This window comes from Rhodamnia argentea, chromosome 8 (assembly GCF_020921035.1).
Source record: "Rhodamnia argentea isolate NSW1041297 chromosome 8, ASM2092103v1, whole genome shotgun sequence".
NCBI lineage: Eukaryota > Viridiplantae > Streptophyta > Magnoliopsida > Myrtales > Myrtaceae > Rhodamnia > Rhodamnia argentea.
In genome coordinates this window covers 5,758,535-5,780,945 of record NC_063157.1, presented here as the reverse complement: position 1 = coordinate 5,780,945, position 22,411 = coordinate 5,758,535, and the positions used below count along the sequence as shown (strand labels likewise).

Here is a 22,411-nt window from a genome sequence, read left to right as displayed (position 1 = left end):
GTGTCATCATTTGGTGCTATTTGCTTGAAAACGGTGTTAGCTAGCATTTGCATTAAATTAAAAAGAAAGAAGAAAAAGTAAACACTATTCACACTCTCGAGACTACGGAATATACAGTACTCGCTCATTTGGTGCTCTTTTCCACCATGTTAATTTACCATCAACGAAATAAAATAACCTTTGAATTCGAACTTAAAGAGGAATTTTAGATTTTCCCGTAAGTCTAATCAACAAATTCAATCTTTTTTTATTTGCGCGAAATATTGAAATTCGAGAACACCCCCAAAATTATTTTTTGTTTGTTGGATGCCATAAGCGGATAAACATCGCTCACCATTTAATACACGTCGATCACGGAAACTATGTCTACAGTAATTAATGCTGGAAACGAATCACGAAGGCGTATTCGATACGAAATGGGATCGTGATTAGGGAACCTAATAAATGAGTATTATATTCAGATTTGAAAAAAAAAAATTAATGGGAGAAGAAATTCTAACTACAAATAAAAAATTTAGAAATATGGGGGGGCCTCGCGCTCACAGACATAGCGTACTTGCCGACTCTTAAAATCCGATTTCCCTAATTTATACTCATTTATCATCAATCAAATCAAATTAGTCGTTGGAGTCGAACTTAAAAGAAGAATTTTAAATTTTCCCATAAGTCTAATCAATGTTTTCAAGTTCTTTTGCTCGAAATATTGAATTCGAGAACATCTAAAATTGCTCTTGCTCTTGCTCTTTCGATTCGACAAGTCAATTATCATCGTTAATCATTTAATAAACATGTATCGGGAAAGCTATGTCTATAGTATTTAATGCTCGAAACGGATCGTGAAGGTGTATTCGATACGAAATGAGGTTGCGATAAGGAAACTTAATAAATGAATATAATATTCATATTGGAAAAAAAATACTTTAACTAGAGAAGAAATTCCAACTATAAATAAAAAAGAAAGATTGAAAAGCAAACAGAAATTTTTTGGGTGTGTGTGTGTGTGTGTGTGAGTGGGGTAGGGAATGAAAGAGAAGCAAATTCAAGTTTGCGCGAGTACGCTGACGCTCGTTCCGCGGCGCGCGTAGCGTACTCGCCGGCTCTCAAAAAACTGATTCCCGCAACAAAAACTGGTGGCCTTTTCGCTCTTTGCTCTTCCCCGTTTGGGCAATTCCTTCGAAGCTCTCCTCTCTCTCTCTCTCTCTCTCAAATTTTCTCACGGGCTCTCAGATTCTTCTCTCACTTGAGAGCCCTCGGAATCCGCAGAAACGTGACGACTTGCTCGAGGATTCTAGGTTTTCTCTTCCGTGCATCTGGCGAGCGCCTCCGTCCGTCCGTCCGTCCGTCCGTCCGTCCGGTGTAATCCTCTCGCTCAGCCTGCCTCTCCGCGCGACGAATCGAAGCTGCATTTCCGGGAAATCCGAAGAAGGTCGGGATTCGGCTTCCTCCTTTTTCCAGGTATTTCGTCTTGAAGAGCTGCGGCGCTGTCTCCGTCCGCTCTTGTTTCTGTTGATTCCGCGTTGATTGTCTTCCGTTTCCCGGTCGCATGCGTCCATTGCTTGCCGGAGCTTTTGCGGCTTCGTCCGTGTCGCTTTCGTCGGTGTGTGTTCCGTTTGCTAAGAAGGGCTTGGTAAAGTGAGGAGATGAGTAATTTGCTTGTTCCCGTGCTCTAAAATTGTGCATGATCACTTCAAACTGTCGGAGTGTAGTCTTTCCATGTGCACGACGAATCGCATTTGAAAGAGAGTTAGATCCGAGAGCGAAGTCCCGCTTTATGAGTCTTGACGGTGAAGGTTTTTCTCCCAAGGAGCCGTCCTCCAGAATAAGGTTTTGGGCGCATCAGGAAGTCGGATATCTTTAGGCGAGGACTGCCTATAGGCTAAGCGGCAAGAAAACTTGCAATGGCTCCATACTAAGATTTAATGATTTATAAAGTGAGTGCTTCGGTCTAGTTCTGCCTCTGTTCTGCGCTTTCCATGGTGGGCAAGGTGTAAAAGCTTGAATTGATTTGTATGCGCTTTTGTGCATCCTCTCGGAAATACGGTTTAATTCCTGGTATACTCGCATTCTTGATAGTAATAGTTGATCCTGTTGGCTTTCGTCTTTGTTCACGACTATGGCTTGATTAGCATTGATTTCCTCCACGTGTTAAACTGATGATATTGGTGTTCCCGCTTATGTGGATTTGACGTATATTCTCACATTCATACCATAATCGGCTTTTAAGGTAGTTGCGATTTATGTTTAACTAACCAGTTCCATTTTTGGGGTAGTCACTTGTCCAAGGACCCTTGCATCAGCCAAGCCAGAGAATACATAGTTATGGTACGTATCCTTTCTCAGTGTCCGCCTCACTATTTCTGTTTGCCCGTTTCTAACCTAGCTAAGTCTTTGTTCTTGTTGGTATGGAGGATAAAAGGACATCTCTCTTGGGCAAATCTCATGTGCTTGGTTTTAATCTTGCTATAAGTTCATGATTTTCTTTCTGTTTTTATTTTCTTTCTTCTAGGATGGAAATGCAGCTGGTGAAGGGGATGATAATGTTGACTGGAACACTGAAGATGAGCTTGAGGTTGAGAATTATCCAGCATCTTCTTCTTCAAGTTTAACTCCCCCCAGTGGAGATGCTGCTTCAGGCTCTGCAGAGGTAAAATATTTGGGTGTTTTTGGAATATATATATATATATATATATATATATATATATATATATATATATATATATATATAATACTGGCTCTGCCATAGTTCAATATTTGGTTTTTCGATTAAGTATGTTAGTTGAAGAGATTTGAGTTCAGAAAAGGGACAATTACTGTTCATACTTTTTCCCACTTGGAAATCTTCTTCCAATGTGTAAGTATTCTCAGAGACTTCATGGGCCGCTTCTAAATTTGTCTTCTTTTGTGCTTTCCTGGAAAAGCTTCTTGCTCTTTTAGCCATTACACATAGTCAATTGTCTTCACTACATTAAAGGGTTCTAGAGAAAGAATATGACACAGATCTGCATCAATATTTTCTTACATGGAAAAAGGGCATGTATTTTAATGTCCTTATATCGTGAGCTTTCAATGGAAAAGGCTTTCTGTTGTTGTTTCTTGACTATCAACCACTTGCATTTCTCAAGGACACATTAGCCTAACTTATTTTATTTTCATTTGAAGCAAGACAGTCATTTAAGAGTCTCAGATAAGGTTGTCATCTTGGTCCCTGTCTGACTTTTAAGGGTTCTGTTCTTAGATATCATCTGTGCTTATTATTATACTTAGGGACCTTGTTATTTCATCAAGATCTAAGACGCAAAACGGTCTTTCTTTCATTGAAAATGATATTGATTTATTAAAGCCCATCTCATTCTCTCATTGCTTTCTTATTCGTACATGTCCTGGGGAATTTTATGGAAATGACTAGCCTACGTTAAACAGTTTTGACTTTGTAAAACTCGCGAAAGATTGACATACAAAACACAATGTATTAATCATACAAAAGTGAAATAGTTTGATCTAAGGTATGTTAGTTTTGTCAAGTGAGCATGATAAAACGACTAGATAAATTAGTTTTGAAGCAAAATTTTGCAACTTGCATAGTATTATTTTTATAGCATGCCAAATCACCTGTATGGTCGACTTTGTTTGTTGTGTACCCTCGCTGTCTTGCCTTCGTCTGTTGGTGTTTTGAAGTTGAAATCATGATTGTCTTGCGGTGTTTAACCTATTGTGCATGAGAATGCACAGGACTTACTAAATGTGTTTTTGTACCTGAACTGAAACCCCTTTATGGTTTTGTTTTGTGCCAAGGCGAGTTCGTCAGCAGGTACATCCCATTCCAAGTTGTTTTATCAATTTGTGGGGATGGGCTTTTCGGAGAAATTGGTTGCAAAGGCTATTGATGAAATCGGTGGGTGTCTGTGGTTGCTTCTTCTTTAAATGTTTGATTTTATCTCCTGGGCTGTTTCTCATTATTCTCAAATAAGTGGACAGGAGAGGGACAACCTGATGCAATACTGGAACATCTCCTGACATATAAGGTGAGAAGAGAGGTTCCTATATTTCTTGCTGCCCAAAAACTGAAAGCATATTGCGATGGTGCGATTGTCCATACTTTCAGCTTGCTTGCTGCCCAATTATTATTTTCATGGGAAATTGAAGTCCTAATATGAGAGATAGCTAGCCTAGAGTATGATTTATAAAAAAAAAAGGTTTCGAATTGTTTATGGTCACTAATGTTTAGCTTAATTTATTGGTTGGCCAAAAATTTTGAAGTTACTGTGAATTTGTGATCACGAAATTCTGTGTACTTTGACTCACATCCCTTGTGATGTGACTCTAACATTTTCTTTGGTTTGTCAGAAAAAATGTTCATGTAGAGTGCTTGGTGCATTTGCACCAAGTCTTTGCCTAAAGCTAGCTTTTATTCTGTGTCTGCTTCTGGACATATCACTAGTTAATGTTGTATTCCTCCTGTTCGAATATAGTCAGTTCGGAAATGGCTGTCCATAGATATTCATTGATGAACATGTTTTAATTACAGTCATGATTCTTAACATTATTTTGCAATATCTTCAGTGCCTCTATAGAACTTATTGTTGCCTATCAGTGTGTCTGGATGAGTCTCCATACAGGAATTTTCCTTTTATACATGAAGGGAGAGCAGGACAAATTTATTATCTATCCGTGCCCAAGAAAATCTCCAAACAATTAATCTCCTTCATGATGATGATGATGATGATGATGATGTTGAAGCAACTAATACTCCGAACAATTAATCTCCTTCACGATGATGATGATGTTGAAGCAACTAATACTTCTTGCATGATGTTTCTATATCGCTGAATCTGTTTGATTGACATTATGAAAGTTCTGACTGTGTCCAAGCTTAGATTGACACTTAGAGCTTTATGTGGTCAAAACAGACCTTTTGATGTTCAGGGCTTGATGCGTTGTCATGGGATCTGCTTCCCTCCTCAGTTTTGTTCTCTTGGCGTCCAACTGCCAAAAGCAGACATGGAGAAACCACGCAGATGATTGGCTGAGAAATTACGGATATCTTGATTATTTTAACCGATCACTCCAACTTGCATTTTGTACATCAATTTGACCTTAAGTGTGACATGATAAGTTGATCTGTTAGTATTTAGGTGCTTTGTACTAGTTGACCATTTGCCTTTTCTTTGTTTCTTATCGGTTGTACTGCAGGTTCTAGAAAACTCTCCTCAAGAGCAAGATATTGATGAATCTGCTGTTGTCAAAGAGGAAGTTGTGGATTCTGATCACTTCTCTTCTGACTATGAAGGGAGCTTTTTGGACGATCTTTCGGATGAAGATAGTTATTCTGGAAGTGAGGTTGGTTTTCTTATTTCTACTTTAAATTTTAAAGCTATCTGTACTGTACTCCTCGGGGATGTGTCTTTTTCTTCACTTTTCGATATCATCAAATATGCCTTCTATTCTTCATGTTGCATGTGCTTATATAATTGGTTGATTAAGCATGTGTTCTTTGTGTGACTGGATTTTGTTGACTGCAGGAAGTAAGTGCCCATGTGAAAAAGGTTTAGAATCACAATCTTTACTCCAGTTCCAATAGTTAGGGACAGAACCTTTCTGTTTTAGTCTCAAAATCAGTAGATGTTAAGATATGTTGACCCTACATTATGGATTATATGTTGTCTATCCATAACCATTGCTCGTCAAAGGATAAGTCACTCAACTTTCGGCTACTATTGTTCAACTGTTGAGTGACCAATCCTCTGGTGAGCAACAGCACCATGATGATTAATTGATACTTTGGTGCATACACAACTCTAAAAGTGAAATGAATAAACAGGATCAGTTAATCACATGTACTATAAATTATTGGGCACATTCCTGGAAATGGATATGGTTAAATAATAAGGTTAATAATAAACCTGTTGGTTTATTGAAAGGTGGCTCTCGTTTGTCATCTGCCGTTTCAATGTCTTTGTCCTTCTTTGCTAACGAACTGTCCCATTAAGATTGTATTCTAAAGATGACAATGTTGTAGCCTGGGAATGTCTTGAATGCTCGGTTTTGGTCCTTTCTGATATGATAAAAGCAAATTTCAGATTGTTCCTCTAAAATTTAGGGGCGGCTAAACGTTGGTTGGACATAAAGAAACAGCTTGAATAAGGTTTTTGGTAGTTTGAGTACTCTGCTGTTTTTTAAAGTTATATGTGAGTGTAATGTCATGCTATTATTAATTAACATAAGCTTTGAATCAGTTCCTGGTTTTGCTTTGTTAGCATTAACCTAAAAAATTGGTGATTTTTCTTCTGGAAGTGTGTGTTTTGTATGTGATATGCTGCTGTAACTGTGATTTTGCCTAAGCAGTTAATATAATTCGTAGTTACCGGTAGATGGGCATGAACGTTGAGCATTGTTAGTTATGTGGTCTTGCAGGAAGTCATCAATCCCTCGTCTGAAGATAAGAAATTGTTGTCCTTGACAGCTATGGGGTATCCAGTGGAAGGAGCTTACATTGCCATAGAAAGATGTGGTCTGTATTCTATTCTTCTGCTTTTGTAAGATTTTGACATGTTCTAGTCATACGCAAACAAAAAGAAAGCCATATTTCTAGTGGATTTGGGGGGATTTTACTATGAGATTGAGAGGTTTGGTTTCCTTGCGACAAATCTTAAATGTGAGCTTTTCTAATATTCTGCTCAGTGCATTGGTTCAGCTTAAACATAAACTTATTCTCTTATAAGGCACAGAAATGGTGAGTTTGGACTTTTTGTTTTGCTTTCCTTTCATTTCAACTTGAGAGGGAAGTTCTCCTGAGGTTCAATTTTCTTCTTGCTTTCACTTCTGTTCCTTATTCACTCCTCGTATAATAACTTGTAATTTTTCCTCCTATGAGATTGAGAGGTTTGGATTCCTTGTGACAAATCTTAAATGTGAGCTTTTCTAATAATAAACTTATTCTCTTATAATGCAAAGAAATTGAGTTTGGACCTTTTGTTTTACTTTCATTACATTTCAACTTGAGAGGAAAGTTCTCCTGAGGTTCAGTTTTCTTCTTGCTTTCGTTTTTGTTCCTTATTCACTCCTCATGCAACAAGTTGTAATTTTTCTGCACTAGAAGGGTTTTAATTCAGTAACAAATGTATATAAAAGTATTGCTCATTGGATTTGTCCACTCTTTTTCCTCCTAAGCCTAACAGGACAATTTACAAAATATATCTCTAGAATGGCAACAAAAGATTTTCACTTCATTTCTTCGTGATACTAGCTAGTCCTGTATATGTCTTCAAATTTGGTATTTTAAGTGTCTTCAGCTGAATCAGGAAAATCCCTGGTAAGATAAAGAAGATAACTTATTTCTTCCTCTCAATGATCCTCTCAATGTTGTAGGTCCCGATGCCTCAGTAGACGAGCTGATAGATTTCATATGTGCTGCTCAGATGTCAAAGGAAGCAGATGCACTTCTAGGGCCTGAAGAGAAGGTGGTTTGCCCTATTTAATTATGTCCATGCTCATTTTGGTTCTTATGGAAGTATATATTAAAGTGGCTTTTCATTTTTTGGTCTGCTGCAGCCTAGACTGCTCAACGACTTTAGAAAGCAAAAGAAGAGGAAACATTCTAATTGTGATGCTTGGAGCAAGAAAAGAAGAGGCGAGAAAAAGCTCTTGCATGGAGATGAGGAGCAGATTCGTCTCCCAAATCCCATGATCGGGTTCGGGGTACCCACAGAGTCGAGCACGATAGTTCACCGAACACTTCCAGAGGCGGCTATTGGACCTCCCTACTTCTACTATGAAAACGTAGCACTTGCTCCGAAGGGAGTTTGGGACACCATTTCTCGGTTCTTATATGACGTTGAACCAGAATTTGTAGACTCGAAGTACTTCTGTGCTACTGCAAGAAAAAGGGGCTATGTCCATAACCTACCTACAAATAACAGGTTTCCTCTTCTTCCACTCCCCCCACGCACTATTCATGAAGCATTGCCATTGACGAGGAAGTGGTGGCCTTCATGGGACACAAGGACAAAGCTGAATTGCTTACAGACATGCATTGGTAGTGCGAAGCTTACAGAGAGGATCCGGAAGGCCCTTGAAGATAATGATGGTGAGTCAGAGCCGCCTCTGAGGATCCAAAAATATGTCCTTGATGAATGCCGAAAGTGGAACCTCGTCTGGGTGGGAAGGAACAAGCTGGCTCCATTGGAGCCTGATGAAGTGGAAATGCTTTTAGGTTTCCCGAAAAATCACACTAGAGGAGGTGGGATAAGCAGAACCGATAGATACAAATCACTCGGCAATTCCTTCCAGGTAGATATTTTGCTGACTTCTATTTGCTTGGAACCAAGAATAACTCAGTTGCATCATACAATCCATCCTGTTATCCAGTGCATTAATTCTTATGGAGGCATACTCTGGCATACTTTCAGGTTGATACTGTGGCTTACCATCTCTCCGTTCTGAAGGACTTATTCCCTGCTGGAGTCAACCTCCTCTCTCTCTTCTCTGGAATTGGTGGGGCAGAAGTTGCTCTTCATCGGCTTGGGATCCCGCTAAAAAACGTGGTCTCTGTGGAGATATCTGAAGTCAACAGAAATATCGTGAGGAGTTGGTGGGAGCAAACAAACCAGAAGGGCAATTTGATCCACATTGCCGATGTGCAACAGTTGAATGGGGATAGGCTGGAGCAGCTGATGAACTCTTTTGGCGGGTTTGATCTCATTGTTGGCGGAAGCCCGTGCAACAATCTCGCTGGCAGTAACAGGCACAGTAGGGATGGACTGGAAGGCAAGGAGTCCTCGCTCTTCTATGATTATTTCCGGATTTTGGATCTGGTCAAGTGTATCATGTCCAAAGGCCACTGATTGATGTAAAGCATCTTACTGAACAGTTAACCAATTGATAGGTGGGTTTTAGTTATCATCTGGCTCAGAATTGAATCGCTGAAGGGGAGCGCAAACATCTCTAATTGTTCATCTTTATGATTCTGTTCTCCTCTCCAATCCAATAAATCTCATTTCACTTCCCTTGTTGGAATTCGTTGAGTTATTTCTGCATTCTGAATTGAATTGCTTCGGAGGATTGATCTGTGCTTAGGAATTTCCTCCCTTTACATATAATTTTTCTTTCGAGTTGTCGGGGCTATTCTGATGTCCCTCTATTTAACCATCCAGGCTTTTTTTTTGGCTTTTCGTTTCTGAGGTTGTGTGGGGCTGGGGGTTGTTTCGCAGGGGCTGGGATGTTAACTGTGGTGACAGACCTGACAGTGTATTCCTGAAAGTGTCGGGAATAAGGGAATAAACTGCAAACATGGCAAAGGGGATTCAAGATCCAAAATCTTTCTGTTGACAGTTTTGTTTGTTCTTAGCGCTCCGAAAGCAAGGTGTTCCTGATGTCGCAGGGCGATGCTTTGGGATGTCAGAAAGAACCAGGGCCAAAGTAAATCGGTGCCAATAGTTTGAGCTGGATGGGCATTCAGGTCCGGTGGCGCATGTGCATATGGATTCTGACACCACGTCCCATGAGGATTGTGTTCTACATGTTTCAATTTCAATTCATATAAGATCCAACAAATATTTCTGGTTTGTCAATGACATATGTACTCGAATTGATAATCCGACGGGACCTAATGCCTGACTGTTCATTGAATTAAGAGGATTAGAGACTGAAGCCTCAAAAGATAATGTGCATTGACTGTGGTTGGGAGAGGGGGCAATAAAGAGCGAGACTGTTCTCGCCTTCTTTGTTTGAGTTTGTTATGAATCGCTCCATGATTTTCTTAGGATTTTGATCACGCCTCACGTGACCTTCAATTTTGGCTTCATCCTCTTGGCGTTTGAGTACGCGAAGACTCCGGCGAGAGCCAACGTGGTCCCTGCACCCACAAGTCAGTTGCGACGGATTATTCCTCGAGGCTGAATAAGACGAGACCATCGCAAGTGATCCGCATCATGACCGAAAAAGCTAGACAAAATGCACGAGGGTTGATGAAATTTGCAGATTCGAGGAGTTTACCAAGGGAGCTGACGGGTGAAATCGGTGTTCGGAAGAAGATGATTGACGCGAATATGACAACCACACGCTTCACACTGTTTCCGACGGAGTGAGTGACCGGCGATACCATGTGTAGTATCGCGTAAGAGACCTGCCAAATAGGGAGAGTACGGAGATGGCTCGTCGTATTAGGAAATTAACATGAGGCTAGGACCTAGTTGAACAAAGATTATATTCGTGCATCAACTGCAACTGGAGTTTTAGGTTCTTTCTTCATCACATTCTGTCTCAACAGTGCATGAAAAGGGTGAGCTTCAACTTAGCATTGGGAAGTTGATCGCAGTATACCTAGCAGACAACCTTGTACAAGATCAGAGGTAAATTTTTAGGCTGTGTATAGACATTAATAAATACACAAGAAATCCTACAAGACTTTCTCGGTGAACACTCGTGTTCTGAGGTTCCGAAACGCAGAGACCAGGGCCGCCCATCAGGCGGCAAGGAATGTGGTTACCGAAGAAAAGCGCATGACAGGGGATGAAATGAAGAAGCCTGAGGGCTCACCTGCTGATAGCTGTGAAAGCAGAATCCAGACAAAAGAGATCTCACACACAGTTCTTTAATGTTCAAACCTCGACTCGCCTGACACGAAAAACGGTAAACAACTAAATCCAAGGTGCTTTCTCTGTGTATGTACTTCAGTGCGGTTAGGTTCGGTTCTCTGAAATGTATTACTTACTGCAGATTGCAGGTATGACGGAGTAAATTTAAAACCCTCCATGAAAATAGCTGCGGGAGCCAGGAACATGAAAGACATTATCGTCATCACCGAGAAGAGGTTGATATTGTCCAATGCTTCCTGAAAGAAGTAATGGTCAGCCCCTGTATCCAATGCCCAACTAAAGTTAAAATTGACTGGAAAAGCGGCACATCATGACCCACGCATCTCGCTCTGATATGGTTTGTAATGACTCGGCCCTTTCATGGGGGCTAGCCAAGTAATCCAATGAAAATAATTAGCGTGAGTGTCTACTTGTGGATCACTTGACAAAATCTTTTTTACCATCCTATGTGAGATTGCGGGGTTACAGAAGCTATGGTGATTATCGATGCTGGTATTAGCTATAAATGGACATTACCTCTTTGTTAACCATGATTTTCTTGCTAAATACGTTCCGCGATTGGTTTGTCAAATTGGAAGCCATTGCGCTGCTGAAACCAATCCTGTTTCAAATGGAAACGGGGAGATCATTGTCGGAATTACATCAAGAATTTCTGAACATGATGGGGAAACTAGAATTGCAGAAGAAGAGCATACCAGTTAAATGAAGCCTCGGTGAAAGTTGCGAGTACCACTCCGCCTACAATCGGCACAAGGGAGGAAACAACCCAGAACGATGGCCTCTGGGGGGCCATATTAGCCCAAATTGAAGTCAAGCTCCATATCAGTAAATTTCATCATACAATTACATAGATTGTGCTCCACATGGCTCTTTCAGAAGTCATGAAACTAAAGTTAGGAAGGACAGAATTTTCAAGAACTTTAGAACAAGAATACAGCAAACGTTTCTCCGTCAAGCATCACATTCTCTTTCGCGCGAGTCATGCACATGAATTCGTATATCCTCATGTTTTGCGGGATCGTGAATCGGGTCGTTTCATCCCAGTTTCAGTGGCTCCTGAAATTCTAAAATCTGATCACGGCGACTAGGACCGATCCCCGTGATCGGTTGCTATCCTAGATTTGTTTTTCCTCCCTAAGCGCACAGACACAGTATGCTCATAATGGAAAAAGACAAGCTCCAGGAATTAGAAACAAATGGTGTGATGAAGTATCTATTATCCGCCTATCCGGCACAAGAAAGACCGATTTATTGACTACCGGCGCCAAAGCATATATCGGTCGTTTCTCCAAGGTAAGCAGGACGCAAGCTAAGAAAGGGGGCCTAACAAATAATGTCCCGAACGCGAACTGCCAAATTGGGAAATCTTACGTGCTATCGGCTGTGCATCATCTAAGTGACCAAATGAAGAAAGTCATACCTCTCCAAGGAACAGAGAGGCAAGAACAACTGTGAAGAAGGGCTCCATAGCTTTGATGGTGTGAGTGAAAGAAACAGCCACTCTCCCAAGGCTGACATTGGTCAGGAGGTTCCCCATTGTGTGTGCCACAGCCAGCGGTAGAACTGCTCCAAGCTGAAAGTTTTTTGAAATGTTCTCGGTTAAGCGAAGATCGTTGGCTATCATCTTCAGATGAACTGAAAAAACACCAGTTTTGCCTCTTTTTCTTTCTTTACTCGTCTTTGAATCATGACCGCAGCACTCACCTGAGATCGAGTGAGCTTAGGGAATGGATGGAGTCTAGATGCCCACATCAGGAGAATAATCACAGTCCCACACCCAAACTGGAATGCTGTGACTGTTGCTGGGAAAGGGTATGCCTTCAGAACCTGTACAGTTCCCAAATACAAGTGAGCAAAAACTGGAAACCTGAATTAAAATGAAGTTTAAGGGTCCGTTTGTTTGAAGGAAAATCTGTTTCTGGGATTTTTTTTTTTTTGACCTTCCGGTGTTTGCATGACCAAAAACTAATCGATGTATGGAAAACGTTTTTCATGGACTGAAAACAACAAATTTAGATCGAGGAAAAACGTCTCACTTGCAAATGAAAACGAATCATTTTCCTAGAAGAAAATATTTTCCTTTATCATAAAGTTCTCTGTGAAACAAGAGGTACCCTAAACTTTTGCTTGGTTTTTGCATTCTATTGTATGCATAATGCATTCATCTACTCACGAGAGAATTCTTAATGCACTGCATTAACCGTTATCGTCTATGATTTCCGATGTTTATTAAGAGTTCTACTTTTTCTGTATTCAATATTAAGCTCGTAAGAATCCACATTCATTATGGATGGCTTATAATGAACAGTTCATATTAACATAAAAGATCCCGAGACTTACTATATTTCTTATGCGTGTACATGCATGTACGATTCGTATTAGTTCGACTTCGTCGCCTTCATTCTATTTGTTTTGATTATTGATATCTTTGACATTGTTTTTGAATCAAAGAACATCGAAACAACCTTTGTGTTTTATTTTGCCTTTTATTTTAATCAATTTACGATTTTAATTTAAGCTATTCCCTTCTATCTAGTGGGGTTGAATTTAATTAGCTGCCAACCCTAGCCAATAAATGGAAACAGGGGGAGCCGCTAGTATGACGGCCACCGCCGTCATTGAAGACGGTGCAACGTTATCTTTTAGAAGCACATATTCCTCTAGGGGGCCAATTGGGGCTACAGTCGGGTCGGGTGGTTCATTCTAGACCTAATTTCTTAACGAAGACTATGATTGATATTTGTTGCTCCTATTAGGTACATACTAAGTAACCTGAAAACTAATAATGACTAGGGCCTATCTTGGGCGATTTCTATTTAGACTTTAACGTAAATTGTTAGGACATTGCCAGCTTTGACTTGTCTTCATCACTGAAGTACCTGAAAATTCTCAAACACATTTCAGTTTCTCTGTCTTAAGAACTTAGGAGAACAAGTCGAGGTAATAGGTAGGAACTATAAATAGATGTAAATCATCCGCAACCGCTGTATAATATACATCGTCGTCGTCGTCGTCGTCATCATCTTGACCTTGTTTTCTTAGTTTGCATCTAACATCTTAGAAGGTAAAAATTACAGGAACCGGACAAGCAAAGTCATAAGGTTCCAACTAAAATGGAGCTTGGGTTTTGGTTTTACTCGGGGAGAAAAACCATTCCCATGAGCAGCACTGATCCAATCTTCAGGAAGATGTTAATCTTCGCTACTTCCCTTGAACAATGTTTAGGCTACTACGACATTTTCCTGTGTCTCTCCTCCACCAGAAAGAGAAAGGGGAGGTTTTTACTGTAGAAACTGTCATGACCTCTTTATTCGAGCTCTTTCGTTGCAAGAGTTTCAGTGAATGGCTGTGAAAGAGTGTGTGCTTTAATGGGTATATCTCAAGTTGTGCTCTTCGGAATACGTGAGTGTTTGTTCATCTATCGTGAATTATACTAGGTGTAAGATGATGATGGGCTCACTACACCCGCTCCACAAACCAATTGTAATACACAGATCGTTGATGATCTGGCCAATTGTTCAAGAGAGAGAGAGAGAGAGAGACCTGCTTGTTGTAAATGTTGTAGTAGATGTTCAAAAGGTACCAAACCCCGAACATGACACAGAGCCGCAGCGTCCTCGCCACCCGGCTCAGCTTCGCAGAGTCGTCCTCCTCCTCCGCGTCTCCGGGCACTGAAGCAGCCCTGGCCTTGTTGTTATCTTCCTTCCGTCTCGGAAAAAGAAGAGAAGATGAAGGCGAAGAGGCGGCCGGGACCAGCGCATTGGGTCGCGAGGCAGAACAGAGGCGCGAAGTCGTCCTCAAGGGCAGGAGCGCGGAGCTACAAGCCCCGCGCTCGAGTGATTTCGGTGCCAATGAGTCGAGAATCGAAGAGGACCGGGGAGGGAGGAGGGCTCTGCTTCGAGGTTTTGGGAATGGCGTAGAAGGAGACAGAGCAAGCGCTGTGTTCTGCATCTTGAGAGAGAGAGAGAGAGAGAGAGAGATGGTTGTCTGTTTCAACGTTGCATGCTACGGAGAACAGGGGATCAACTAACTCTCTTAACAGGGCTAAACGAACGACCCCGAATTTCGTTTTCCATTTTCCCATTTTTTTTTTAAATCTTCTCTTGGTTAATTCACGTGTTATTTCGTGCATGGGACAACAAATTATAGCTCCAAATTTTGGACACGTGTCGTTTTACTTTTAGACCCAACATTCGACTCTTTTTGCGATCTTTGGACCGCCGCCGGCCAAGAAGGGAAAAACGAACATTTTCGCCGGTTTTCCCACGTGGACGGTGATGGAGCTCCAGCCCCTTGAAGTGAAAAGCGGATGGGTTTTTGCGTTTCTTTTTCAACCAAAACATGGAAATATGGCGATTACGAAGGGAAGCATCACATTCGGATCAATGGCGATTTCAAAGGGAGAGAGGTTTCGGCGAAGATGAGAACTAGCGACCTTCCAAGGAAGGTCACGTTCCGATCGATGATGTCATCACGGTGAAGATGGATTGAGTTAGTTGACTTGGATAGTAATTCGGATTGGAAAAAGAAAAAAATTGTGGTCGTGATGATTTTGGTGGGCCTCGATCGAACCCTACATCTTTGCACGTATTTGGAAATTAAGGGAACGAATGGATGGCATGGGATGGTGAAATGGCCGTGTGCACTGAATCTGCGGATGCAAAAACCTCATGAGACTCGCTCGCTCGCTCGCTCCATTTTGAATCCACCGTTCGATTTCCGACACTCTCTTTCGGCAGGACCATCGACACCGCGGTCCCCCGACTCGGAACTCGAAAGCCCGATAGAACAGAAGAAAAAAAAAAGACGGGCAATTGCTATTCCATGCAGGAATAGTCTCAAATCTTTTGTGTGCAGGAAACCAAGTCTCGAAACACTTGCAATAAAAGTCTCCTCAATTATTCAGTCTACAGAGGCGGCGGGACGCTAGAATCACGGCCCAATGAATCCTCCAATCAGGATGGGCCGTGACATGATGGGCGAATCGATCCATGAATCAAACGGGATGATGTTGGGACGCCCAAACTAACCCGACCCAGCTAAGCATTTTACAAGAAGGCTAGGTAGGGGAACGGACGCGACTCTTGAGCTGGGGTAGTGTCCAGATTCATCCACGGGCAAGCGCGCATGATGTGTGAAGCGTGCGGTGCGAGACAAAACACTAACGGATGAACAGTACATAACAAACACGGGCAGACCAAGAGTCACCCGCGGCTTACCCCTTGTGTGTATAAGTATAGACCCTCCCTCTCCCTTGTACATCATCTAAACATCAATACAATTCAGATTCCCTCCACTCTCCACAGTCGTGGGATATAGCGTGTTCAGTTCGGTTCGAATTACCCAATCCTCGAGGGAGTGCGAGTGAGTGTGTAGGCTGACTTGGGAATCATTTCTAAGTCTCAAATCTTTTGTACAGAACACTAAGGCTTGAAACACTTACAACAAGGTCTCCTCGATTATTCAGTCTACAGAGGCGACGCGATGCTAGCATAACATAGCCACGTCGCACAAGGATGATAGACTTTTCGAGAAACGGACTTCGAGACGCCAAAACGACACAGGTCAGATTAAGTTACTCCTCGTCTTAATTGCACCCTGATTTGTCCTCGAAAGAACAGAAATTATCGCCTCCGCCTTCCATCTCACGTCAATTAACTTGTTTCAGTAAGAACCTGCGCCCAAGTACAGGTGCTTTGACTTTGGTAATGAATGTCCGTCTGTGTCAAAAATGCTGACTTCCCAACAAATATCTCACACCAATGATGTGCGATTCGACTTAGACTACCGCGGGTTCCCGCAGCTTCGCCCTCAGATTTTGTGCAACCGCATCGATAAATTCTTCCGTGTTCAAGTAGAACTCCCTAGTTGCCCTGCATAATCCGTGAACCAATGATCAGATGAAAATGGCATAGAAAAGATACCAAAATAGTTTCACATCATACACCACCTGAGGAAACTGACAGAACTGAATAAAGATGATGCTTACTTTGGTCCGTGGATCAAGATGGCAAGATCCTTGGTCATTTTTCCAGCCTCCACAGTCTCGATACACGCGGCCTCCAATTTTTGGACAAAATCCATTAACTTGTCATTGTTATCTAGTTTGGCCCTGTCATGATTGGCAAATGATGGTTTAAAGGTTGAAACAACAGCATGCAACATCGAGTGCATATAAGCAGCACGGATGAAGGGGGGAAAATTTGTAGAACGATGATGTATTTGGTATCTAAATTGAACATAGAAATGCAAACACAGAACATTATTGACATAATCTTCCGCAGCGTACTTATCTCAAACTCAGAAAACAATACTGCATTTGGACTAAAAGTCTAGTGATCCTGTCCAACTTTCCCTTCTGAACTAACATTCACAAATTGCAAGTCAATAGAGACATGCATTTTTATAGAAGATAGATAACCTTGCTATCTTTATCTGTGAAAAAGTAACAATCTCATGTTGGCACTACACCGGGAAGCAAAGCTGAATATGTTCCATCCAGTACCCTGGCAAGGAATCAATTGCAGCAGGGCTTAACTAATATATTCGCAGTATTCCACAGGACATTGATTGCAGAACCAGGAAGGAAGAATTACACCGACATAGGAAGGAACTAAGAGAACGCCTTGTAGTCAGAGGTGAACAGCAAGATAAGTAATAAATTGAAGTATCAGAATGTACCTATGTTGTAATCCTCTTGTCCACGCAAATATAGAAGCAATGCTATTGGTACTAGTTTCTTGACCCTTCTGATGTAGACGAAAATGGCGAGTTACAGTCCCATGAGCAGCCTCAGCTTCCAAAGTCTTTCCATCAGAGGATAACTGCAAAAATCGTTGTCATCAAGAGTTCCTAAGCTCTCAAGATCAAAGTAATTGGACAGAAACAATAAAGAGTGTGCTCACCAGGATGGAGGTCATGAGACCCAAAGAGCCAAATCCTGCATAAGATACAACCTCTTCAGAAAAGAACTATCCAAACCATCCATTTCAAATCAGATCTGTGATTGTTGTGACAAAGATAACCAGCAGATCCTTTTTAAAGCAACCAAAAGCTAGAATAGCTTCACAAAGGACAGCAGCACAGCAAAAAATTCCAGGCATTTAGGGAATACTGAATGCTCTAGAGGTCCAAAAAATTTGCATACGTATCATTCCCCAGCACTCTTCAGCAGCTTCAAAAGTTAAGATTCAATTATCCAAATCCTATTTTTCTCTTCGCCCAAGAATCGTATTTTATCATAGTATGTTCCAGATAGCATCTATCTAAATGAATAACCATCTGAACAGAAAGGAAAAAGTTAGGTGAAAACACAAATAAAATACGCAAGAACGATTAAAAGTGCAAAATTCAAGAACTACTTACATTGACATTATTAATCACCATACTACTACTACATGTACTCCCTCTTTCTATTTTTTTTTTCATGGTGGGTTTATTTTTATTTTTTTGTTGGAGAGTGGTGAGTGGAAGTGTTCGTGGAGGTCTTATCCAAATTTTCTGATCCCCGTGCTTCCTGTAAACTGCCTACAGTACGACAACCTTATCCCCCTTTCTACAGCAAAGTTGAATAGGTTGTTCACTACCACTCTTCCAGGATATAACATACACGAGTGCCTAAAAGGCCAAGCCATAGGACCATGATCACATAGAGAAAATAACATGAATAGGTATCATATGCAGCCATTCCTATCCATAGAAAATTAAAAATACCTTGAGCAAGTAAATCACTCTGCACATCTCCATCATAGTTCTTGCAAGCCCAAACATAACCACCATCACTTTTTATTGCATAAGCGACCATGTCATCAATTAGCCGATGTTCATACCTGAAATCCCCTAACATTAAGGTCAATCTGATAGGAATATGTGCTGTGCATCCCCACATGAGAATATTTAAAACACATACCATATAGAATGTTCCTCGAACTTGTCCTTCCACTTCTTTTCATATACCTCCTGGAATATGTCCTTAAATCTGTAACAATCCGTCTATGTGGGTTTCTTGAGCAAGAATATCAAGTCGACAAACATCATAACGGGTCAAAAGAAAATGTACGGTGACACCAGAAGTATAAGAATGATATGCAAAAGTCACTGACCTGCCATCGTATTTCTTTAGAATGGTGTTCTTGGTACTCAGGTAGAGAGGCCATTTCTTTGAAAATGCCATAGACATTGATGACTCAGCAAAGACTCGAATGGACTGTGAGCATTTGCCAAGAATACAGCAATGAGTCTTTAAAATCTGATGCGCCATAATCTAAATGTTAAAATGATAAAAGGAAAAACAGACAAACCTCTTCAATGTTATACATTGCAAGGGCCACACCAGGACCTTTAAAATGGTAAACATCGAGCTCCATCGGGGTATTCCCATTGTCTGGGACTAAGTATCATAAAAATGGTCACGTCATTAAAAATCAAGAAGAAAAAGCTTTTAAAATACAAAAGATTGCCAAATTCATCTTACCAAATACCATTTTGAGCTTTCCTGCCCCACTAATAATGGTATCAGTAGCACGATATTGATCACCAAATGCATGTCTACCAATACAAATGGGTTTTTTCCAACCTGTGCATTTGACAAAAAGATTAAAACTGTTTTGTACTGCTCACTAAACTCTAATTCTACACCAGAAGCAAAGGCATACCAGGAACGATTCTGGGAATGTTCCGGCAAAGGATTGGTTCACGAAACACAGTGCCTGAAAAGGTAACATGTATTCTCTTAGGACACTAATTGAAGATGCAAGGGGTTGGAGATCAAATCTCTATAATGGAAGTGACGCCAGATACATCCACAGCAGCTTGAGGATACAGCCCGCTCCAGTGGCACTTAAAAAGCATTCCAACTACAACAACCAAACCTCGGGGGCAAACTAAATGGATGCTCTTACACATTGTGATCTGCCACACGTCGTTTTCACTAAATTCAATTGTCATGGTCTTTTGTTATGGTTAATTAAAAGAAACTAATAAAACATTTCAAATCGAGAAGCTCAAAAAAGTAGATAAATGTTTGTGGACTTTCTTTAATAAGATAGCACTTATGCAAATCTTCTACTTCATCTCTCTCTTCGAATATCTTTCCTCTACACATAATTGATAACTTCGTGTTTCCATTTCATGCAGTCAAATGTCAGTAAGTCAGCACCTTAGTTCTACAAAGTCTGCAACCAAAAGATTCTTCTGACCCACTTCTCTCATTAAAATGGCAGTCATTAAGAGAACTGAATGTGTCAAAAAGGAAGAGGATTATTGCTCACATGAAACTCAACTACTTACCGGATTGTCAGCACAAATCAACTATCTTATGAACTACTATGAAGGGACATTCTATTGTAATGGGAAGAAACTTGTGTACGAAAGAACATAAATGATTCTATTCGAAATACATTCACAAGTACTGAAAACTTAAGCACTGAACTTTAAGTGTCGACAATCTTACGTTCTGAAAATAGAAATAAAAAATTGTTTTGATGATGACCAAAAAATGACCCTAAGTCTTATTAACATTTTACCAAGCATGAAATTGTGATCCTTAGTGGTAGCTTTTAATTGTGACCATTAGTGGTAGCTTTTAGCAATAAAATTTGAAAGATTCTAATTACCATTGATTAGTTCTCCTATTTAACTATATAAGTGAAATCCCTTCCTTTTCTAAACACTTTGATTAACTTCTTTCACTTAATCGACTCGTTTGAGTAAAACACGTAATTGGGCTATCAAACATGCTTAATCTCATGAAGTGCTAAATTATGAATTCTTAATACTTATTTAGGTTATCAAACAGGCTTGAACCATAGAGTACATTTGACAAAACTTGTTACATATCCCCCCCACTTCCAGATCAAAAGCCATCGTAATAAAATACTCATCACCCCTCAAAATAGCCTCCAATTTCCATACATAAAGAAACGCAAGCATTCATTTGCAATCCAACATTCAAAATTCTCCTTCAATATAACAGACCGTTTAAGATGTTTCTGATGGTGCCATTGGGACTCCTCCACATAGCCTTCAAGCCAAATTCTTTGACTCTAGTCTCATCTGAAAAATAAAACATTCAGGAAGAATAACGAGTTAGAGCCTGTAAATTTGTCTAAAATAAATGAACTGCTACTAGATTGTACATTAAGGGCATGTTTGGTATCAATTCTATTCCGGGAACAGAGAAGTAGATTTTTTTTTACTTCTTGTTTCTGTTCAAAATCTATTCCCTGACCATTGATCTGTTATCAGAAACAGAAAAAATAACTGATGTCACCAAACGCATTCCTTTTTTTTTTTTTTTTTTTTGTTCCTGAGAACAAAAGAACAAGAATCAGAGAAATATGAGCATTAGCAAACAGGCCCTAAGGCACTTGTTCTCCACTCCAAACATTAAGGATAGCAGAGAAACAACTTAAGAAGTTTATGAAATCATAGTTTATGGTGGCATTATGGTGACAATGCAAGAGATTGAAAAGGTTGAAGCAGGAGAACAAACCTGGGGTAATTGTAGCACACTTCACAGCCGCATTGTACCTGCAACAGTAAACTAATAGAATTGAATCAACATCTAAAAGAAATAGACAACTAAACTGCTAAACTTAAATATTATTGGACACAACCCTTCTCTTGTAATTCTACAAGGATTTGCAAGAAGAGACGAGATGTTTAAAAATTAAGATGAGATCAACAAAGAGAATGATAATAATTCTCAATCAGAATCAGCAAGACTCCGTCCTTGGCAATTTTCATATTATTGTTGTCTACATTATATTCTAACACTAGTCCGGCTTCCAGAGCCATCTAAGCAAAAAATGCAGTGAAGCACCAGGTAACTTCCAATATATACTGTACATAACAAGCATAACGCTTCACCAGTTCAATTGCAATCTTTGCAACAGCTTCAGCGCCGGTCACCCAACTCACACTACTTACTTGAGAGTGGCTTTAGCACTTTCTACAGTGACTCGGTCCTCAGTCGCGTCCCGATTCAATATCCCCAAGTCGTAGTATTTAATATCCAAATCCAAATAAGGGAATATGAGCTGCAATTATGTCGACCATAAGGCCAGGAGACATTAAACAAGCAAGCCAAAGAGAAAAAGAACATACATTGAGAAATATCCAATTCATACTTTTTCTTTAATCATGCTCCAAATCATCCTTGCCATCTCATCGCCTAGATGTCAACAAGAAAAGAATAGTGAGTTGAGAACTGGAAAATGGAAAATGAAAGCACCACTAGAAAAACTACTCTCCATTTTCCTCGGCCAGGGACGATGAAACCAAGAGAATCGGGAAGCAGTTCAGGCAAAACCAGTCCCGCTAAACAAAAAAGAGAAAAGAAAAACGCAAAAACCGATGTTCTCGTAACTTCTCCTTCCGTATTACATCGGTTTCGAATCTTCCAAAGCAGAGCACAGTGCACGCACACACTGACACGAATTGACTTTTCGCAAGCGCGCAGGTCTAACTCACCGTCCATTTCGACGATCGGATTCCTGACCTGGATCCTATCGAACGAGGGCGAAGAAGCGAAACACCGAAGCGAGACGCGAGCGAAGCAGCCGGAGAAGCGAACGCGGCTCCTGACGACGCCGCCGCCGCCAAAGGGAACCGAGCCTGACAATGAGCCAAGCGAGAAGCTAGGGCCCACGACAGGAGACCTCGATCGAATCTTCGATGACAACATGGTCGCGCCGGCCATGGCGCTTCCCAACCGGAGCCCGGGTTTTAGCATTCGTGAGGCCTTTTTCTACCGAGCTATTTGAGTTTTCCGCGAGTAAAACTGAGAAACGGGAAGAGAGTGCGGATACTGTGTTCGT

At 40.8% G+C, this 22,411-nt stretch overlaps 3 protein-coding genes across 7 annotated transcripts; 1 reads left to right on the top strand and 2 right to left on the bottom strand.

The window, feature by feature from the left end:
- The first annotated feature begins 1,075 nt into the window (after positions 1–1,075).
- LOC115741304 (DNA (cytosine-5)-methyltransferase DRM2) lies at positions 1,076–9,066 on the top strand. 5 transcript variants are annotated; one of them, XM_048283812.1, is made up of 10 exons: positions 1,076–1,632; positions 2,271–2,322; positions 2,507–2,644; positions 3,793–3,892; positions 3,976–4,022; positions 5,182–5,337; positions 6,412–6,508; positions 7,366–7,457; positions 7,549–8,286; positions 8,442–9,066. In XM_048283812.1, the coding sequence occupies exons 1-10, from the start codon at positions 1,544–1,546 to the stop codon at positions 8,838–8,840; spliced, it is 1,908 nt and encodes a 635-aa protein (XP_048139769.1). In that variant the 5' UTR covers positions 1,076–1,543; the 3' UTR covers positions 8,841–9,066. The 5 variants fall into 5 exon arrangements, with proteins under 5 accessions (XP_048139769.1, XP_030531008.2, XP_048139768.1 ...); XM_030675148.2 differs by having other exon boundaries at positions 1,079–1,632; positions 5,191–5,337; positions 8,406–9,066; XM_048283811.1 differs by having other exon boundaries at positions 1,079–1,632; positions 8,406–9,066.
- Positions 9,067–9,721: 655 nt separating this feature from the next.
- Positions 9,722–14,647, bottom strand: LOC115741306 (phosphoenolpyruvate/phosphate translocator 2, chloroplastic-like). The gene is made up of 9 exons (XM_030675150.2): positions 14,136–14,647; positions 12,297–12,419; positions 12,013–12,165; positions 11,288–11,373; positions 11,109–11,193; positions 10,709–10,828; positions 10,534–10,611; positions 9,991–10,120; positions 9,722–9,850 (listed from the first exon to the last, which is right to left on the bottom strand). The coding sequence occupies exons 1-9, from the start codon at positions 14,541–14,543 to the stop codon at positions 9,774–9,776; spliced, it is 1,260 nt and encodes a 419-aa protein (XP_030531010.1). The 5' UTR covers positions 14,544–14,647; the 3' UTR covers positions 9,722–9,773.
- Positions 14,648–15,996: 1,349 nt separating this feature from the next.
- Positions 15,997–22,400, bottom strand: LOC115741305 (isocitrate dehydrogenase [NADP]). The gene is made up of 15 exons (XM_030675149.2): positions 22,065–22,400; positions 21,722–21,765; positions 21,522–21,631; positions 21,085–21,122; positions 20,568–20,645; positions 19,247–19,300; positions 19,066–19,167; positions 18,893–18,981; positions 18,695–18,798; positions 18,502–18,570; positions 18,306–18,421; positions 17,498–17,532; positions 17,274–17,416; positions 16,582–16,704; positions 15,997–16,465 (listed from the first exon to the last, which is right to left on the bottom strand). The coding sequence occupies exons 1-15, from the start codon at positions 22,324–22,326 to the stop codon at positions 16,372–16,374; spliced, it is 1,461 nt and encodes a 486-aa protein (XP_030531009.1). The 5' UTR covers positions 22,327–22,400; the 3' UTR covers positions 15,997–16,371.
- Between the last annotated feature and the right edge of the window lie 11 nt (positions 22,401–22,411).